This window comes from Odontomachus brunneus, unplaced genomic scaffold, assembly GCF_010583005.1.
Source record: "Odontomachus brunneus isolate Ranch 3 - 2012 unplaced genomic scaffold, Obru_v1 Obru_scaffold_057, whole genome shotgun sequence".
NCBI classification, from domain to species: domain Eukaryota; kingdom Metazoa; phylum Arthropoda; class Insecta; order Hymenoptera; family Formicidae; genus Odontomachus; species Odontomachus brunneus.
In genome coordinates, this window is record NW_022639507.1 from 1,688,574 (window position 1) to 1,709,680 (window position 21,107).

General features: G+C 35.8%; 1 protein-coding gene across 8 annotated transcripts in view; it reads left to right on the forward strand.

Moving 5' to 3' along the window:
• The window catches only part of LOC116845700 (serine/threonine-protein kinase 10), a 22,391-nt gene extending 1,546 nt beyond the window's left edge, over positions 1 to 20,845 (forward strand). For 2 of the 8 annotated variants that reach the window (XM_032818707.1, XM_032818709.1), the window contains exons 2-14: positions 2,469 to 3,101; positions 3,187 to 3,351; positions 3,541 to 3,739; positions 4,956 to 5,086; positions 5,210 to 5,533; positions 6,057 to 6,102; positions 7,367 to 7,422; positions 8,365 to 8,449; positions 8,525 to 8,685; positions 9,171 to 9,694; positions 9,855 to 10,396; positions 10,824 to 13,060; positions 13,650 to 16,438. In XM_032818707.1, coding sequence (XP_032674598.1) covers positions 2,943 to 3,101; positions 3,187 to 3,351; positions 3,541 to 3,739; positions 4,956 to 5,086; positions 5,210 to 5,533; positions 6,057 to 6,102; positions 7,367 to 7,422; positions 8,365 to 8,449; positions 8,525 to 8,685; positions 9,171 to 9,694; positions 9,855 to 10,396; positions 10,824 to 13,060; positions 13,650 to 13,958 — 4,938 coding nt within the window. In that variant the 5' untranslated portion in view covers positions 2,469 to 2,942 and the 3' untranslated portion in view covers positions 13,959 to 16,438. Of the gene's footprint in view, positions 1 to 265; positions 617 to 2,468; positions 3,102 to 3,186; positions 3,352 to 3,540; positions 3,740 to 4,955; positions 5,087 to 5,209; positions 5,534 to 6,056; positions 6,103 to 7,366; positions 7,423 to 8,364; positions 8,450 to 8,524; positions 8,686 to 9,170; positions 9,695 to 9,854; positions 10,397 to 10,823; positions 13,061 to 13,649; positions 16,439 to 17,819 lie in introns of those variants that run through there. The other 6 variants (XM_032818708.1, XM_032818712.1, XM_032818715.1 and 3 more) reach the window with 6 other exon arrangements.
• Positions 20,846 to 21,107: the final 262 nt, after the last annotated feature.

The following is a 21,107-nucleotide window of genomic DNA, read 5'->3' on the forward strand; positions in this document are numbered from 1 at the left end:
CTCTCTCGCTCTCTCTCTCTCTCTCTCTCTCTCTCTCTCTCTCTCTCTCTCTCTCTCTCTCTCTCTGTGTCTGTCTGTCTGTCTGTCTTTCTCTTTCTCTCTTCGTCCTTTTCCTTCTACCTACCTGCCTGCGAGTCCGTCTCTCTCCCGCTTTCATTCTCTCCTCGTTCTCGCCGCGTGTGTATTTCATCGCTCGCTGCTCCTCGCTTCTTTCGTTTCGTCCGCGATCTCCGCTCTTATCGCCCGTTACGCTGCCGCACTCACCGCCGCGTTTCCGCTCTCGCTGCATAATCGCTTTACCGCGAGATGTAAACGCGGACGGGGGACAGCGGCGCTATATCGATTGTGAGCGACGACGGACGACGGCCCGCCGTCGTTTCGCCGCGTCAAAGAGGATTATCGAAGTTCGAGGAGGTGGACGAGTTTCGCGTTTCGCCTCGTCTCGAGTGCGCTCTTTTTCTTCCCCGTGGCCGCGCGTGCCCCCTTCGTGCGCGGGTTGCGTCGACATTAGCGTCCCCAAGAGAGAGCTCGTCGGCCTAATCGAATTTTCTCTCCAACGTTCGCAAGACCGGACGTCCCGCAAGTCCCACTGCCCACTCAAAATGCTTTCACAAGTGTAAGGAAATATTACTCGTCGATCGGCGCATTTGACGCTGCTACTTTTTTCCCCTTTCCTCTCAGCAAGGGGGGGGTCATGCAAGTGTAATGTGTGTTGATGTGCCACTGTTGCTCTTTGGAAGTCTAACCGCTACAATCTCTATTTTAAAGAGACAGAATAATATTTAAAATGAGACAATGAGGTTGTTAATCGGGGAATAAATATATAGAAAAAATTTTTATTTTTTATTTTATCTAATTTCAATGTTTGGGATACTTTTTGAAAGTTTAGTTGCTTCATTTTCTCTGTTTATTTTAAAGGGACAGAATATATTTAAAGGGAAAGAATAAGTCGTTAATCTAGGAATAAATATACAGAAGGAATTTTTATTTTTATTTTCAATTTTATCTGATTTAAATGTATGATGCTTTTTGATAGTATGATTGTTTCATTTTCTGTCTGTTTTTAAGGATACAGAAAATATTTAAAGGGAGAAAATAGGTTGTTTATCTAAATTTACATATGCAGAATGCATTTTTATTTATTAATTTAATCTGATTTAAATATATAGTAGTATGTGGTTGTTGCTCTTTGGAAGTCTGACTGCTTCATTATCTGTCTATTTTAAAGAGATAGAAAATATTTAAAGGGAGAGAAAGGGTTGTTAACCTGGACCTAAGTATACAAAAAGTACATTTTTATTTTTAATTTTATTTAATTTGAGTATGTGGTAGTGTCACTTTTATTCTTTGAAAGTCTGACTGCTCCATTACCTGTTTATTTTCAAGAAATAGGATAATATTTAAAAGGACAGAATGAGTGGTTAATATGAAAATCAAATGCAGAATGCATTTTTGTTTTTAATTTTACTTTATCTTATTCTAATTTTGAAGTAGACCACGCTATTTGTGTGCATTTCATCAATGAAAATTGAGCAATAATATTGCAATTTAAGTAAGATTGTGTTAATCTGGTAATAAAAATGTAGAATGCAATTTTTAATTTTTGGTTGTAACTAGTCAGCCTTTCTTGGTGTGTTATCCTAAGTTTCCTTAAAAACATTTATCACATATTCTTTTGTACATTTACAATAACACTGATAATAATTTTTTCTTGTGTTTATCAATGATATCTGACTTTTCTGAAACTGCTGCTTTATCTACCATAAATTATAACTTATGTGTGTAATTGTGTGTGTACATTGTCTTTCTTAATAGATGTTATCTCTGAAGAATGTCACAAGCATATTTTTTACAACATGCAGGCGTTTTATTTCTAATTCTTAACCAACAAAAATATAGATCTTGTCTGATGGAATGTTGTTCCACTGACTCTGACCTAGTTTTCTCTATCAATGGAATTTCTACATTATTCACTACTGTTAAAGTTGTATTATGGCAACAAATGTGAAATATTATTATCATACATTGTTATCACCTAAGTGGGACAAGTACTGGTAATTACCAGTATACGCCATTATACGGCAGGGGGAGAGACATACTCTTTGACTCTTCAATCTTCAATGAATTGAGTAGCATACAAGCAGTATTATAGACCAAGAAGATATCTGGTCTACCTGAAATTATCTCTAAAGCAAAGTCCAAAACTCTACCAGAACACTGTTAGAATTGTATTATGGGAAAAAATGTGAAACATTAGATTAGGTATTAGTATTACAAGTAGAACAAGTATTCTTTGACTCTTTAATCTTCAATAAATTTGGTAACATGAGCAGTATTGCACAGATAAATATCTGAAATTATCTGGAACAAGGCGCGAAACTGTATCAGAGTGAGATTAAGTTAATGCTGCTAATTAGAGGACTGTTTGACTAACGTTTTATAACGTATTGTGTTCTTCTCTGTTCCAGAACTTGATTCAGTATTCGTTCAGTATTCGTGATATAATCGTTGGAGATCGTCAGCGATGGGTCGCGCTCCTCTCATCTGTGTCTGCAGCGGTTCGGATACGACGATAACTGTGACTTAGAATTTACAAAGATGCGGGAGAGATGTGGCACGATCCCCTGGTATCCAGCAGGGATCTAAAAAATATATATATATTGCAATAATGTGAACTCCGCGTAAAGTGACGCAGGAAGGGGACACATCGTTTTAAACGCGCGTTACAGAGTGCTGAATGATAACAGTTACTGAGTCTTTTGCGAGCTCATCGAGTGAAGTTTATATTTTACTACAAATTTAATACGCGATTGTTACGTAATCATTGCGCTTTGTACAGTAGACGATTGCGTTGTTGAGGGTGTTCTCATGTAGGTGTTCAAATGTATTAGTAGCCTGGCTTGAAAGTGTACGTGCGAGTATTGCGAGATATAACCGCCAAAATGTCGTTCTTATCGAATCTGAAGAAGGCCTTCCACTTCGGTGGTAATGATGCGAAAAAGAAGAAATTGTACAACAACATAAAAATGGATTGCAGTCCCGAAGAGTTTTGGGAGATGGTGGGCGAACTGGGAGACGGCGCTTTTGGCAAAGTTTACAAGGTAACGTTACATGAGGGAATCACTCTCCCGTTTGATTGAGTTTGCTGCTAGTAGATGTTGTTTAATAACTCACTGTTTACTACAGGCACAGCATAAGCAGTCCAATCAGCTCGCTGCGGCCAAAATGTGTGCCTTAGAGGGAGAAGATGACCTAAGCGACTTTATGATTGAGATAGATATCTTGTCGGAATGCAAGCATCCTAACATCGTTGAATTACACGAAGCGTATTTCATTGAAGGAAAATTGTGGGTATGTTGTTTTATTTTTACGATAAATAAAACAATGTATCTTGGCGTAACTGTGCTCATCAGTATGTATTCACTTTGCTATACGCAGCAGAAGTTTTGGTTTGATCAATTCTAGTACGAAAAGATTACTTTCTCGTGAGTCTTTATATAATCGATTATTTTGAGATTAAAAGGACCAACATTTGCATAGATGTTGATCGAGTATTGTGATGGCGGTGCTGTGGACTCCATAATGGTCGAGCTGGAAAAAGCGCTGACAGAAATGCAGATCGCGTATATCTGTCAGCACATGACGAAGGGTCTTGCCTTCTTACACAAGTCCAAAGTCATACACAGGGACTTGAAGGCGGGGAATGTCTTGCTGACTATGGCGGGAGGTGTTAAAATAGGTAAAAATTCAATCAGTCGATTTTTCGCTAGGATGCAATTGCAATGCGTATAATGACTTAATTGTAGCTAGAGATGAAAATGACCCAATTTGACGATAACTTACTCGGTAAATTACAGTAAATTACTTGCTAATTTTGGAAAGCTAATAAAATGGTAATTTAGAAAAAAATTACAAAAATAAAAAAATTTTAATATAAAACTCAAAAGGAGAACATTTAGCCTTGATGAATAAGACACTTTATTTACCTTATATTTTGATACTGTACATTAATATATATATATATATATATATATATATATATATATATATATATGTATGTATGTATGTATGTATGTATGTATGTATGCATGCATGCATGCATGCATGCACACACACACACACACACACACACACAGTCACAGTAATTAGGAAATTAGGTATATAGTAGCTAGAGAAACTTAAAAAAATTTTTAAAGTTTTAATCTATATTTTTCATATCTCGAAAACAGTCTTAATCTATATTTTTTATACTATCTTACAAGCTTACAGCATTTTCATTTATTACCTTGCCATTTTAACGACTAGACTGTGGTATATACAATTTAAGATTTTTATCTGAGAGATTATCAGATGTACATTTGATGTAAATATAAGAAAAATATAGTTCTTTTTAATTTTATCTTATACATTAATACGGAAAATATGAATATGTATATTGAATATATGTATATATGATACTTAATCTCAAATATATTAAAATATATATGAAACTATCAAAAACAACGAATTTTCACCAAAATTACGAATAAATTACCATTTTAATAAGTAATAATATATGTGATCATAAATAATTGTAAAGTTAAAAATAATTTTGAATCTGACGGTAATTTTATATCTCTAATTGTAACTGATCAGCTTTTAACTTTATATTACTTTATACATTGCGAACCAATAACTGTTATTCAATCAATAACTACATGAAATATTTTCGAAGCAAAAAACAGCTGATCTTCACATCTTGGAGGTTATTTTATTTACAAGAGAGCGTCTTACAGTGATAACGCTTTTTTTCTAAGTAAAGTAACTTCAAAGATCTCTGAAAAACATCTTTGTGTTTTGTTTCGGAAATGTTCCAGGTTACTAATTCCAATAGTCACTAATTCATCCTGTAGTTATAATTATAATTGTCGTATATTATAATTATAATTTTCTTATAATGATTTCTTTAATTGTAGCTGATTTCGGAGTATCCGCAAAGAACAAGCACACTCTGCAAAAGCATGATACATTTATCGGTACTCCCTATTGGATGGCACCCGAGGTTGTCTTATGCGAAACATTCAGAGACAATCCTTACGATTTTAAGGTAGGCTGCGTGCACGCTACATCGATCAAAAACTGGAAAATCGCGTTGCAATTTCAACAGAATGCATGTACTTTCGATTCTTTACGCGCAAGCTTTTACATAGACGTAAACTTAATCATTCAGGTGGATATCTGGTCTCTTGGTATAACTCTAATAGAGTTTGCACAAATGGAACCACCGAACCATGAAATGTCGCCGATGCGAGTGCTACTTAAAATACAGAAAAGCGATCCTCCGAAACTGGATCAGCCGGGAAAATGGAGTAAGGAATTTAATGATTTTATTGCTAAAGCACTTATAAAGGACCCGAGCTCACGACCTACAGCTGACGATTTGTTAAAACATCCGTTTATAAGCCGAAATTTAGATCCAAAATCTGTCAGGGACTTGTTGCTTGAATATAAAGCGGACGTTGTCGAAGAGGAATTAGTGGACGAGGAGGCGGAGGTAGGTTTTACTTTCTTTTACTTTCTTTCTCAGCCTTATTCTTTATTCACATGTTCTTTATGTACATGTTAATTATGCGAATCATACACACAATTCAAGCAATGCGACTGGTCTGAGATAGAGTTTTCAATTCACAAAACTGAATATATTAAATAACGTGCGAATATATATACATCGCACTCCGAAGATAAATATCTCGTAATTATGCAGCCGCATATTTTTTGTATGATTACTGAATTACCATCTAATACATGCGCTTTACACGAAGAATAATTTTAATAGCGTTTTATCTGCGTTAGTTTCTACTGTATAGACGCATTGAAATTGCACAAACGATAGTTCAACGTTGGAACCTTAGTTTCCGCGCGAGAGATTTTATTCTAGTGCAAGAAGAGTTCGTATTCTTAACGCGCGACAGCATGTTAGACACATCCATTTCATCGTTCAAATAGCTACACATACGGCTTCTTTACAATGCAGAATTAACATGTATACACACTGTTACATGCTTCCGTCATTGTAGAAGGCGAAAAAAACGAAAAAACACAGAGAACAATATCAGCGAATTGGTAAGCTGCTTCTAGATGAAGCATATATGTTTCGTTTAGCCTTGTCTATTTGTAAAGAGAAAACTGACAAAGAATAGATTATCATCGTAATTATCCAGAAGTTATACCAGTTAAAACTAGTAGTTCCGTCACAAACGCTACGTCTCCAAAAGAATAAAAAACATTTTACTTTACTGATAAGAGGATCTAAATTCTTCCGCGAACAAGAGATATAGAGATGACTGTTCGTATTTGTATAGCATGATGTCATTCTTTATTTGAATATTACGATGATGCATGCATTTAAAATTCGAATCTGCTGAGAGATCTCTGTTCTCACCTCGAGTCGACGTCAAAAATGATTCACTAATCCTAGATCAGTAATGACGAGTGAAACTTACTCACTTGAATTCTTAATCTTAATTCCTTGACTATTTAATTTTGAAGACTCGCTACGCTCAGTTTTTTGTGCTAAAACTTCACTCAAAACGAATAAAAATATTGCCACTTGGAATCGTAAAAGTGAATATTTCATTCAAGTTTAAAGTGAATTCTGACTCCATAAGAATGAGCACCTTCATTCGGTTGAAGTGAATACACATATATAACGGTATCAGATTTGCTCTTCAATTTTGAATGAAAATTTTCACTCGATAGTTCAGAGTGGAGAATTCACTCTGTATGAAAAATCGTTCGAATTCGAATGACTCGACTGTCATTTTACTTTCAGAGTGAAATTTCATTCCAAAAAATGTAAAAAGTACTCTCCAAATTTCTTAGGGTGGGATCTCAATCAAAACGAACGAAAATTTATTCAAAGCGATTGTGAAAATACTGTTAATTAAAGTCACAAGTTTGAATGTTTAGCTTAAACTCAAGATGGATTCTTTATTCATAACAGTAAATGTTACAATTGACTAGAGAACCGATTTGTTTCAGTGACGGTGTGATACATCAGATTCATCCTTTAATTTAAAGAGAAATTATTTACTCGACGATTCAGAATAAAGAATTTATTTTATATAATGAAAAATCACACATATTCGGTTGACTCACTCGTCACTCCACTTTTTGAGTGAAATTTCGCTTATTCAAGAAATTTAGGAATGAAAGAATTGAGGAATAAAGTTTAACCATTACTTTATAATAACAGATCGAAAATAACGTTACTTATCTAAGATTATAAGAATATGTAGAGTAGTGTCACAGTATAACATTTGACATATATATAAAAAGTATACCATATGATTATGATAAATGTGTTTGTGATAATGTAATTACTTTGGCTGTGCATGCGGTTCTCCTGGCCCTCGCCAGCCTCATTACCCCAATGCGTGTCAGGTTAGTAGCTTGCGTTTTTGCGTTATATGTGACGACAGGATTAATACTAATCCTGATTAAGCCACGTTATACATAATCTTAAGGGGATGCTAGAGTCGATGACGAACTCGAACAATGTCGATAATGCAGAGACGATCGTCACGAACATAATCACACTATCCTTTTCGTATTTCTTGTATATACAGAACTTACATGAAAGTGTGTTTTATTATATTCAACGAAAAACCTATTCATATATGTGTAGAAATCTTTCTGCAAACTTTTTCGATATTTTTAAGCTTCCAAATGTAGATGCGAAGGTAAGCAATGTTTTTCAAAATTTTTCTGTTTGAAGCATCCACACTTTCGATATGTATAAACTGCGGAGCTTTTGGATTAGGCAAATATTACGCTGACAGCTTGAGATTTTACATAAAAATTTTTTTGTTCGTTTTCGTCATATATCGAGCAATGCTCTTATTAATTTTTGTACTTTCATTGCGTAAAAGGATTTGTAATTCTGTGTAACCAATACGACGTAAACTTTGCAGAAAAATGTCAGTGTTCTGTCGGTAAAGTTTTCAGCTTTAACATCTCCTTAAGGCACACGAATATGCCAATGTATGCCAATGTATGCCAATGTGAAAGAATATTTATATGTTATCTGCAGCATGAAATGATATCTACTTTCGACGCTCCATTTTTTCAGTTTTCTACTCTAAATTGATAACTGTATTCTTCTTTTCCGTAATTATTCTTGTATTCTTTGTACTTGAGTGACAAACTATAATTGTAATCTGTAAGCTCTGACATTAGTTTATATCCCTGTATCCGTGTATCTGGTTACTTGTTACTTTATATCATGTCACTTGCGGCATGTAACGGAGATCAAACGATTGAGAATCTTTCCTTTCTTTCTTCGTTTTTCACATCTGTGAATTAACGTGTACATTTGTATTTCAGGAGCAGCGCACATCTCAGCTTCCTCTGGAGCTGGATCAAATCGCAGATGACTCCGCGTCTACGCGCACTGATGCCGATGTTAAGAGTAAGTATCGCCATTGAGAACGCTGAATCTGATATGCATAACGCAAACTATATTCTTACCTCTGTTCGTTTCCAGTTGCCGAAAAAGAAAATCTCGTGGCATTACCTGCGTCTGTGAAAAAGGAGGAGAGTCACAAACGCGAGATCAATCGGGATGGCGAGAAAGAGGACAAGAATAAGAGATTACGTAAGGCGGAGTCCAAAGAAAATATACAGCCATCCGTTGAGAAGAAACAGGTATGCAAAATTATTGAAATGCATCACATGCAATTGACATATAATTTAAATAATTTAATGTAATTTTTTAATCGTCAGTCACAGAAGTCTCTCAGAAGAATTTAACATTTCAAAACTTTAAAATTATCTGCAGATATATAGCTGACTTAAGTTTTTTATTTTATTTTTTAGATTTCTAAATTTTTTTTATTTTCTAATTCTTTTGTAGGTTAACATTCTTTTATATTTTTAAATAGTTTAATACAGAAAAGAATATCTAAGTAAAACAGAAGATAAAAGAAATTTAAATTAGCTATATATACCTGCAGAAAGTTGTTAGGTTTTAGGAATATTAAATTCTTTTAAGAAACTTCCGTGACTGAGGCAATTGAAGAATAGCATCTTGCAATTTTATTACTTGGAGTATCTTAGTATTTTAGATTAAAGCAACGAGAAAAGAAAAGTGAAGAAGAGATATGTTAATTGCATATGAATTATTTGCGCAGGCACCTAAGCCACCGCCAAGCGAGACGAGTGAACGTAGATTATCTAGAGATAAAGGGCCGGCGCCCCCGCCACCACCCATGCGTCAAGATAGTAAGAGCGAGGAGAAAGAGAACGGTCCGAAAGATGTCGAGAAGGTTAACATCGTGAATCTGATGGACAAACAGAAATCTACAGAAGATAAACCGCAGCAAGTTAACAAATTGCCGCAGAACGAGAAAATGGCGGATCCACAAGTAACAAATATCAAAGATCTGAAGGATTCGGAGATGGAAGATCAAAACGAATTTATGGATAATTCTGAAAAGATGAAGAAAGCAGACAGCGAAGATAGAACTAAACTATTTGATAATATCAAACGTTTCGAGAATCAACAGAAATTAATGAACAATAAATCAAGTCCCTCTTCGAAGAAACAATTAGGCATGAACGAAAAACGCAAGTCGGCACCTGTTAAGCCCGAGATGATCGAGGATTTGTCAAAGATAATATATAATAAGCAATTGTCTTTGCAAGATAAAAATGAGTAAGTATTTTATATTTATCTCTTTATTTGTATTATTTTATATTTTTTAGTTACTTTTTTACTACTTTTTATTACTAGCACATTAAATATAAAGTTAAACTTGAATTAATAACTGGAAATATCACAAATAATATTTGTTACAAATAATATTTTAATTCAGAGCGAAAAACAAACTGTCATCCGTTGACGATATAACGAATTACGATCCGCAATCGCGAGAAAAGGAGGACTATAAAACTTTGGAGGAGAAACGGAAATCCGTTGGGGAGAAATTGAACGCCGTATTGGAGAAACGATTGTCCATGGATTCTGGAAAGAAAATGAAGAGCAACGCCTCGATGGAAACGTTAAAACATATATCCGTCGCGTCGACGTTCCTGTCGGAGAAGAACTGTGTTAAGGCTAGCTCAACGGAGGATATCAAAACACAATTCGGCGTAACAAAGACTGAGGGCCCCGCGAAGAGCCGCAGCGCGGGGTCGTCCAGGAACGATTCCCTAGAGAGCTTCTCGGACGAATTACATACGAAAACTGACAGCAGAAAGTGGTCGAGTACAGAACAAGAGGACGCAGTGAGCTCGGACGACAAGAGCTCAGAGAAACAAGATTCCGGAATTAACGTGTCGGTGATCACATCGACGCCGATTAGAAGCAGAAGCGGCTCGAGGAGAAGCAGCGGGGACAATATAGTCGTTATTACAGGTAATATTTGAATATCTTATTTTTAATATTGGCCTAAAAAATAATAATTTTTATTAATTATTATATTTTTTATTTGATTACTCTTCTAATTGATTATTTAATCTATTTTTTCAATAACGCTCTTTGATAAATGTAATAAAAAATGAGGTCTTTTTTTTTTTAAATTCTACTATACAAACATTAAGTATATAGCTCTGTAGATCAAATCTATAAAATGACTAGTACGGACATATATCTTTTTTTTTAAGTATATAATGAACAAATAAAAAAATAATCAGACCTACAAGAGCCAAACAAGATATTTTTTATCAATTTTTCAATATTTATCGAAAAACTTATATATCGCAATCGATATCTTGTGCTGTTTTAGGCTTGATTTTGCTTTGGCATTGCTTTCTTTTTATTTACATTATGATATATGCTGTAGGGAAAGCTCAACCCGAGCAAGAAGTACGCTTAAACACATCGACCGTCCGCATTACTGCCGACTCGCCAGACCTGTCGAATAGTCTGGCAAGTAATATCAGCCAAATAACGGTTGTAACGACGCATCCGCCTGTGTTGGTGGATGCCACCTCAGCGGCGTCCGCGACGACGCCTCTTCCACGACGCACTTCACCGACGTCGGAGGTCGTTATAGTCGCCAATGAGATGAACAAGACTCAAGTGAATGACAATTCTACCGATGACGACGGATTTCCTAGTCTGGATAGTCTGGAGTACACGCCGCAAGAACAAGCTATTATACTTACCGACGTATCAAAGAGAATCGGCAAGAAGTTGGACGAATCGGAGGTGGTAATAGTGAGCCCCATTGTGGACGAACTGCAAGATACCAGTCACGTCTCCGTGGTCACGGTAGGCGACGACAAGGAGCAGGTGAAGGACTCGTCGATATCTAAGAAGCACAATGTCATCCGCACTGGCTCTTCTCACAGCGATCTAAGTTTGAACGAAAGGTCGAGTCTGAAGAGCGACAGCGGTGACGAGAGCGGTAAAGTGACGGTCGCCAGTACGACTGTTGAATCTCCGGACACGGACGAGTATGATAGAGGCGCGAAGAAGATGAATGGCTTGATCAAGAACGAAATGCCGCATCACACCGAGGACAGAATCATAAAGACGGTCAAGCCGAAAGAAGTTAACGTCAAGGGCTTCAAAGAGAAACGGGTTTCTCCGGACAGTTTCGAGGGCTCCAGGTCTCAGAGCGACTCCAGCTCTATAAGATCGCATACACCGAGCAAGAGCATCGATCGCTCCGACGCAGAGTCCATCTCCACTACGATTAGTCAAGACAGCAGGGAATCGAATAAGGAAAATCGCTTGAACCAAGCTCAGCATACAGAAGTCGACGAGGAAGTCGTTCTGCGTCGTAAACCTGACTATAATCGTGAAGTATCCTCCAGGCCGACTAGGACGAAAGAGGACATACAGATGATGAATCTGAAGAAGAAGACGCGAAAACGCACGAGGAAATTTGAGATCGACGGCGTCGTGGTGACGACGACGACTTCGAAGGTGATCTATGGTGATGACGAGAACGGCAAGGTTTACGACGATCAGATATTCCGAAAGCAGGAGCTGCGGGAACTGAAGATGCTGCAGAAGATGGAGCAAAAGCAGTTTCAGGACCTTTCTCAGAAGGCTCAATTCAACAAGGACCAGCAGGAGAAACGGTTCGAACAGGAACGGCAAATCTTGGAGCGCAGTACGGAGTCCGATCTAGATGCACTCGTGAGACAGCAGAGGCAGCAGATCGAACGTACGGAGGCGCAACAAGAGGTCGACCTGAGACTGGCGTCCAAGAAGATCCGCAGCGAGCAGGAGAGAGAGCTGAAGCAATTCCGCGAAGGCCTGAAGCAAGAACTGAGACTGCTCAAGCAAGAGATAGACCTGATGCCAAAGGACAAGAGAAAGAACGCGTTCAAGATACGGAAGGAGAAGCTCGAGACGGAGCACGAAGAGAGGGAGAAACTCTTCCTCGAAAAGCTCAACGAAAGCCACGAGATGTCACTGAGGAGACTCTCGGACGGCTATCGCGAGAAAATCGCGCTGATGGAGCGGCAGTTCCTGCAGCAGAAGCAGCAACTGATGCGCGGCAGGGAAGCTGCCATCTGGGAGCAGGAGGAACGGCAGATACACGAGAAGCAGCAACTGCTCAAGAGGCAGCTCAAGGATATATTCTTCCTGCAACGGCATCAAATGTTGATACGCCACGAGAAGGAACTGGAGCAGATGAAGCGAATGAATCAGAGGAAGGAAGAGGAGCTGATCAAACGCCAGACGGTAGAGCGCCGGAATTTACCCAAGAGGATCCGCAATGAGATGAAAGCACGCGAGATGATGTTCCGGGAGTCGATGAGGATTTCAATGTCGTCCGTGCTCGCGCCCGATCCCGATGCCGAACGCGAGAAACTGAAGAAATTCCAAGAGAACGAGAAGAAGAGGTACCGGGCGGAGCAACAGAGATTCGAACTGAAGCATTCCAGACAGTTAGAAGAGGTGAGAGCGCAGAGTGACGCCACGATCAAAGAGCTGGAACAACTGCAGAACGAAAAGAGAAAGATGCTAATGGAATATGAGACGCTGAAGCTGAAGGAGCAAGAGGAGGCATACAGTAAAGATCTCCGCGAGTGGAAAGCGCAACTTAAACCCCGAAAGCAGGTAAATATGAAACTACCGCGAAATACGATAGTAGCCGTGTTTATATTCTTTTTCTGGAAGATTGCGTTTGAATCTTATCGATGTTTCTTTTGGGTGTGAAAATTGATTTATGATGGCCTGCTAATAATCGCCTTCTATAATTCTCTATTAGTCCGATGATATGCTTGTCCACTTTCGAAATTTCATTCTCGACTTACGCATCTGCTGCAATAACAGTGTGAAAGTATAGTTCGATCCGAAGATCGGCGCAAACCGACGCAAAAAGACGCAACGATACGGGACCTGTGAGCCGATGTGACAGAGACGAACTCGATTATCATCGTAACTCTTGTAAAAACGAATCCGTCCGCTTTTGTATCCGGCGTCGCTTTGCGCGGAGCTTGACTCTTGCATGACTAATCATTAATAAATTCAAGTCACTGTGTCGAATCACAAGATGAGAAACGATAAGCGCGATCAGCGCAAGAATTAGCAGCAGAGAAGAAATGTTAGCTCGATACGAGAAATCTGCAGATCCAAGTATCTAGAAAACACTGAGCAAAGTCGCGACATACTGAAATGAGTCTTGATGTTGTGTACCTTGTTATAGAAAATAGAAGCTGATCTGGCGGCTGAAAAGGAAGCATTGGCAACGCGCTACCGAGACTATTTACCTTCTTCTTCTTCTGGTCTTAGTGGTCTCTCTTTTCCCTTTTTCGAGTACTCACAGTTCGCCGTGATTTCCGACAATTCTCGGAAGAAATCTCCACGCTTACCACGCTCCACTCCCACTTCTCCGTCGTTCACGATACCTAGGGTGTCGCTAAGGATTAACGGTTCCGATCCCTCAGGCTTCACCAACGGCATGCTTTCGCGTAGTCAGTCCAAGCCGGACATAGTGCCACCTGCCCGTAGATAGTATCGTCTATCTAAATGTGCCTTCAATGTGTTTTTTTGTTGATGTGTGTTGTACTCTTAAGGGGATAGTTTGAGATGCATTATATGTATAATTATGAAACTGTATATAGAAACAAACCTTGCCAAGTTTTAGCCTGATATCGCATACACACACATATAAATATCCGTATGTATATTCCTTATCATAATTTATAATAGTAAAGGGAGGAGAGTGGATATTAACAGTTGTCGCTTAAATCATGAGGTCTGTTTTTTTTTTAGCTGAACTGTCTATGTATCTGGTGCAATAAGTTAGAGTAAGACAAGTATATTTTGTTTCACTCTAACTTATTGCACTAGTTCAGGTAGTTCAACTAAAGCAGACTTATGGTGTACACACGTTCCAATGAAGTGTCACAATTTAGTGCAATTTATCTAAACGTTAGATGATCGTATGATTCTTTTGTTTTATAAACGTAAAGTTTCAAAACAATTTGAACTTCTTTCTCGATATAAAATATAAGTTTTCGATGTAAACAATGTAGGTAGAAACGCAATTAGAAACTTAATTTCTGGAAATTAATCAAAAACAATTTTTCTCATTGAAGCCATCAATTGCATTATAAACCACACAAAAAATATTCAAACCGTATTGAAACTAAGTGTATGTATGTAATGGCACTTCCTCGCTTATCTAACACTTTTCTAATCGTGAAAAACTGCAACTAACGATAATCTGCTTTGCTTTGCTTTCTAGAGTAAGATAATAGAGATAACAAAATAATAATATTATAATAATATAATAATAATATCGTGATAATAATATCATAGTAGCTTGATATAAATTAAATTATTAAATATGCTCGTAATATTTAAATATAAAATTTATCATACTTTATGTACTCTTTTAGGGAAACTAATAACATCGCTCAAGACACCATAGTTCTTTCCACTTGGTATCAGAACTTTTTACTGAAAATGAAACAAAAAATATGAGATAAGACATGTAAATTATTTTCTCTATAAAAAAAGAAAGACATCTAAAATACTCTTACGTATGTCCAATGGAAGAACGCTTTGTAACGCTTTGTTCACTGACAAGTTATTCTATATTCTTTGGACAATTAGTTGAAAACTTGCATGTATAATAATATTTTCCGTATTTTTTTGTTTTATATAACTTGGAAACTCAATAAATTGCTATAAATCTGAATAACAATCATATTATCACATTATATTATCATATTATAACAATTATATTTTGAGACATATTGCACAGTATTTGCATATTAATTAATCAAACAGTTGTTAGATAAAAAATTATGTAATGATATTATATATATACCTCCTTCCAAGTAAATCGCATAATAACTCATAACTACAAACTATGATTTACTTAATAATATAGTCAATAATAATATTGTCAATGATATATAATATAAAATTTCCCATATTTCCTCTCACTCTTTTCATTTGTAACTAAATGATCGAAATACACAACTTCGGATGTGCTACTAAAAGATTCCTCGTGAACTCTATTATCTTACTCTTTATGGTGCTTTAATAGTAATACAATATCTTTGGGTTCTACTTATTTGTCGATCAGTACATATGGAATATAATATATATTTTTATACATTTATCCACAGAGAAAAAGAGAGAGAGGAAGAAAGTCGTTAACAAGCTCAGAAAATTAGTAAATAGTGACATATTGTGTAAAATCTGTATTTAGGACGTGCGTGTATACAATTAATAGAATCGTGTTATGTAATATAACGGCAGATTAATTTATTTTTCTTATCTGATAGTGAGTGAGGGATCTGAGTAAGGGAAAGTACATACAAGATGAAATCTTTATCTGTTGATTTACAAAATATATATGCAAAATTTAGTCTATTGTAGATATATATTAATGTTCCAATTTCCTCTTACTCTTTCATTGAACTGCACATTTCCCTCCTGATTTGAAGTTGGAAAAAGAATTTGATGATAAAAGAAGGAAATGGAAGAGGACGGAAGCATGATTAATTGATTTTTAATACATATTAATGCGGAATTAGAAACTAAGATTACCAAGGTAGAGATTATTTATTAGAACAAAAATAAGACATAACACGCCTGAACATGGGCAAATGAATAATGTAATTTGTAGTATACGTATCCTTAGGACTGTGTATGTTATAAAACATCGCAATGTTATGGTTTCGTCCATGTACTTCGATGTAATCACCGTGTCGTAAATTATGTTGCTTAATTATGAGCTTAAACAGTTAATTTACCGAAATAACAGGGTAAGTGTGCGGTTACCATGGGCTATGTGTGCTACAGTTAGTGAAAGTAACGTGTAATGAGCGGTTTCCTTGAAGAGGGTTCCGTATCATGGTTGTTTAATAATAGCGTACACACACACACACACACACACACAAACATACATACCACAAAAATTAGTTCGTATTACAGTCCTTACGAATATAACCCTCCACGAAAGAAACCCCTGTAATAGAATTATAAAGAGATTCCACAAATTGGATTTCAAAGCTGTGCACAAAGTATAGCCACAAGGTTAGTTCACTATATATTGTCTGTAAGACCGATTATTATACTGCAAACAAACATCTGACAGGAAGATAGAAATATTGGCTGCATTTAACAGAGGAAGCTGCTTTGCAACTGTTGCAAAATTCTTGAATCTCATTGGTGTATACTCTTAATCTTGGCTGCATCTAAGAGCATGTATTAGATTTACGAATTTCCCAACAGTTACAGAGCAACTTTTTCTACTGAATGTGAACGATTCGTAACTATAATATTCATGAGATATTCAGAATATTGTTAAATTCTTCATTTTAGCTGATACATATGTTCTTACTGTTAATTGAGGAAAGTCCGACATGAAGCGAAATGTTTGACGTTCATTTTCAATATTAATTTTATTGCTACACACATATGATGCACGCACTCACACCTGCGAGTACGCTATAATTCACCCTTCTGTTCCTAGTTACGATATAGAGAAGATGAAACATTTACTCTTAGCTAAATAGGATAAACAGTAAAGGACAAACGTGACGCTCTCTATACGCTGATGTTATTAGTATGTATGTATTTATTACTTTAGTTACACAATCAAGAAAGAGACTTGGTTTACAAAAACATCTTTCCATACCTCTTAGTAATACTCTTATACAACTAATATTCTTATTCTAATCTACTACAGTCTTTATATCAAATACACTCTAATATCACAAATATTATAAATACATTTTCTTTCACTAACTTATTCCTATATCACATTGTTACATACTTCCTTTTAACTTATTTTATTTTACCTATCGTTTTTTATTTTATATATCTCTGCTTTATTTTACTATTTCCCTTTTATTTTCTATTCCTTTATTTAACTATTTTCCTAATCCTTTCCATCTATATCAGACATCCTATATTTACGCTGATGTTATTATTAATATTAGTATTATTATTAATAGTAGTATTATTAGTTTATTGAATACTAATACAAATTAAAAGACGATAGACGTTATACATAGTAATTGAGTAATACTCAAAGGGCAAAAACTTAAAGCTGATTTTAAATCCAGCTTAACAGAAAATATTTAGAAAATCACTAATATCGATGTGCAAAGACAGAACTAATATAATTGTAACGTCTGATTATCGACGTCAGCGTACAAGTTCTCGTTTGGTCTTTGTTATTTATTCTATTTGACTAATTGAATATCAAAGATCCTTATCATTCTCTTATAATCTATCCTTAGCTTTCAATAGTGTCATATCACCAATTCGTTCACACGCTAGACTGTCGCATAATATTTCTGTTCGATGTGCACGAGGAACAGCGCTCTAATACTTTTCGTCCGCATTGCAGAAACTTGAGGAACAGTTCGCGTTACAATTGGAGGAGCAGGAGGCGATTTACGGGCCCAGCGCAATACCGTTGTGCTTGCCGACCGATCTTCCCGATTTAACACACAACACGACTGAGTCTACGCGTAGCTCGCTATCTTCCGTAAGTGAGGGCTGAGAACGTCGACATACGAGAACACGGGTGCGAATATGTATAATTTGTACAACTTTGCCTAAAGCTGGAGACGTCCCGTCACACGCGGGGCAGTCGTTACGTTCTTGCGATCACGGTTTATGTATGTATATATTGCAAAAATTCGTTCCGGAATATTTCGACCTAGAGCCGGCCTCGAAATTTTTATGTCAATTTTTCATCGAAAGACTTGTATTCTACAGATCCTTCCAGATCCATATTTAGAATCAAGCGTGTTACTAAACCGCGAGAAACTTCGTATGATGAAATAAATTTAGAATTTACGTTATTTAGAATATGTTTGTCATCTGGAAGTCCTTTCTCATGTTTTCTTTTTCTTCCTTTGTCTTTCTTTTCCTTTCTTAATTGTATAAAACAGACTTGGTTTGTTCATATAGACATAGAAAGAAAAGTTATCTTTATTAATGCACATGCGACACGAGCTTCTTATGAGAGACTGGCGTGTCATACGTGCAACGCTAGTGACGAACATGTGTTGACACAAATATTGTTTTCTTCAAATATGGATTTTGGACGAGCTAAAGATGAGTTTTTCGATTTTAAGATGTCCCGTTGAGATCGGCATTTGATCATTGAAATACCGTTCGAACGGAATCGTCGTCGGAGTTGTGTGTCAATTTTCTACACGATGCCGAGTTTCCAAATCCAAGAAGAAATATTATCGCAAATTATCATTTCTTCTTAGATTTTCAAATCTAAGAAGAAATGTTTCGCATATATATTATCGTTTTCTTAGATTTCTAAGAAATCCAAGAAAAAATATATCACAATTGCTACATTTCTTCTTAGATTTCCAGGTGCAAAAGGGAAATATTTCACAAATTATTATTGCGGTATAGCCATTTCACAAAAGATCGCGGAGAATATTTCATAAACGATTGTACTACAAAAGCCAGTTTGATACTAGAAATATTTTGTCGGAGAAGAATATTTGTATAGATTGTTATTATATTTATATACTGTGTGAGAGTACGTTGTGTGTGGTACACTTAAATCAATCCGCCCATCCGTCGATCCTGGAGTATCGCACTGTATCTTATTGTAATGCTGGAAAAAAAGCATCGACAATAATAATACACATACTCCGCTGGATGTCGAGCATACTTTTTTTCGTACGGAAGTTAACTCAGTTTAATCGATAATAATGCCTTTAAGAGAGAGAGGAGGATAATTCATCGATCGCCGTTTGCGTATGTACGTATGTTTATAGAGAACTTGTAACAATTTTTACAGTTGTACGCAACCCCGCAGGCCACGGAATATGTATATTTTCTACATTTTAACAAGAGTATTATAATATTACCAATCGGTTCACTCTATGATCGACTGCCGCCGCACGGGCGTATCGGAAATTTCTAATGTTTGTTACATGTAATTATAAATAATAATAATAATAGCGATAGAGAGAGAGAACGGTAAATGGCAAACAGTATCGAGTCGCCGAACTTGTTTTAAAGATAACGATTTTCGAGGTATTATATACATAGCATCACTGTCGGGATGTACATGGTAAAGTTCATGTAAGCGCGTTAAGCCGTAGTCACCATGTTCGATTAGTTACGTTATTTATAACGAAAGTTTATTAGTAGCAACGCGAGTATTCTACTTCAGATGAATATTTTAGTAAATATTCGTGAACTTAGATTACTTTGTTCCTTACATCGCCATTTTCGCTATATAGAAGCAATTTATATAATCACCTATATGTAATTGCATTATCTGTAGTATAGATAAATCGCTTTAAAAAAAAGAAAAAAATTGTATTTCAAAAATATTTATCTGACCTAATTTATTATTCCTAAAAATACATAAAAATGTATGGAGATATATTGAAAATGATGAGATAGAGAGTTTATACGTTTAAAGCGATGAAAATCGAAATTCGTAAACACTTTACTGATTATTCAAACGTTACGAAATCATACATACACACACACACACACACATATATATATATACACATATACATACATATATATATATATATATATGTATGTATGTATGTATGTATGTACGTATGTATATGTATGTATATAATAATAACAAGGAACAGAGTAATTTAGTTTTACGTTACACTAAAAATCAAAGGATAACACCAAATATATATACATTGTACGTTTGTATGGCTGTGTAGCCTGATGACGTTCTAGAGAATCTCTTTAATGCATACTTAAAACGAGCATGCGTGGCTAAATGCGAGCTGTAGATAAAAAAGGTACTTGTAAAAAGATATCCTTTTTTTTATTGTAAATTAATTCATATTGCAACGTTAATTAGTTTTGCGATATATGTACGGGGTGTCCCAGATTTAGTGCATCGATCGCTTAATTACTTGTTTTCGTAGACCGTCTCTTTCTACAAAAAAAAAAACTGCAAGTAAATTTCTAAATTCGTACACGAGAACGCGTGGCTGCAAAAAGAAGAGACGGTAACAGAAATGAGACAGCCTGTATATATATAAATATATATAATTGTTCGTGAAATTTCGTGTACATAGTATTTTGATAAATTGCGTAATATTATAAAAAGTTGTAATTTAGTATAAATATCATGTTACAATGATTCATTTCAAAAACGGACCTATCTCCCTCTCTCTCTTTTTCTTTCTTTTTTCCCTCTCCAATAAATACCGTGTATATTTCTTTCATTTACTGCGAGGAAGATTGATTTCGTAGGACACTTAGATCTTATTATTCCAACGTCGCTGATCATTGAATGACTATTAATATTATAAAACCATTAACCCTTTATTAGTGGTAAATACAAGTTAAAATTGTTCATCATGTTAGCTTACTTGTAAGAGACTGTTGAAATACATGAATTATTATTAAGGATAATGTGGAAAATTATTAAATTAATGAAGGAATAACTTAGCAAAATATACCCAATTACCCAATTTTTATTAAGTAGAGAAAATTTCAAATTTTGAAATATATAATATATATAATTTATAATATATATCAAATATATATAAAATATTATAATAAACATGGGGCGGAGAAATTAATTCGCTATTGTTAACATGACCAGTAAAAGTTGAAAAATAAAAATTATGAGTATAAGTGTGATCTGTCGAATTATTTACTATCAAGCTTT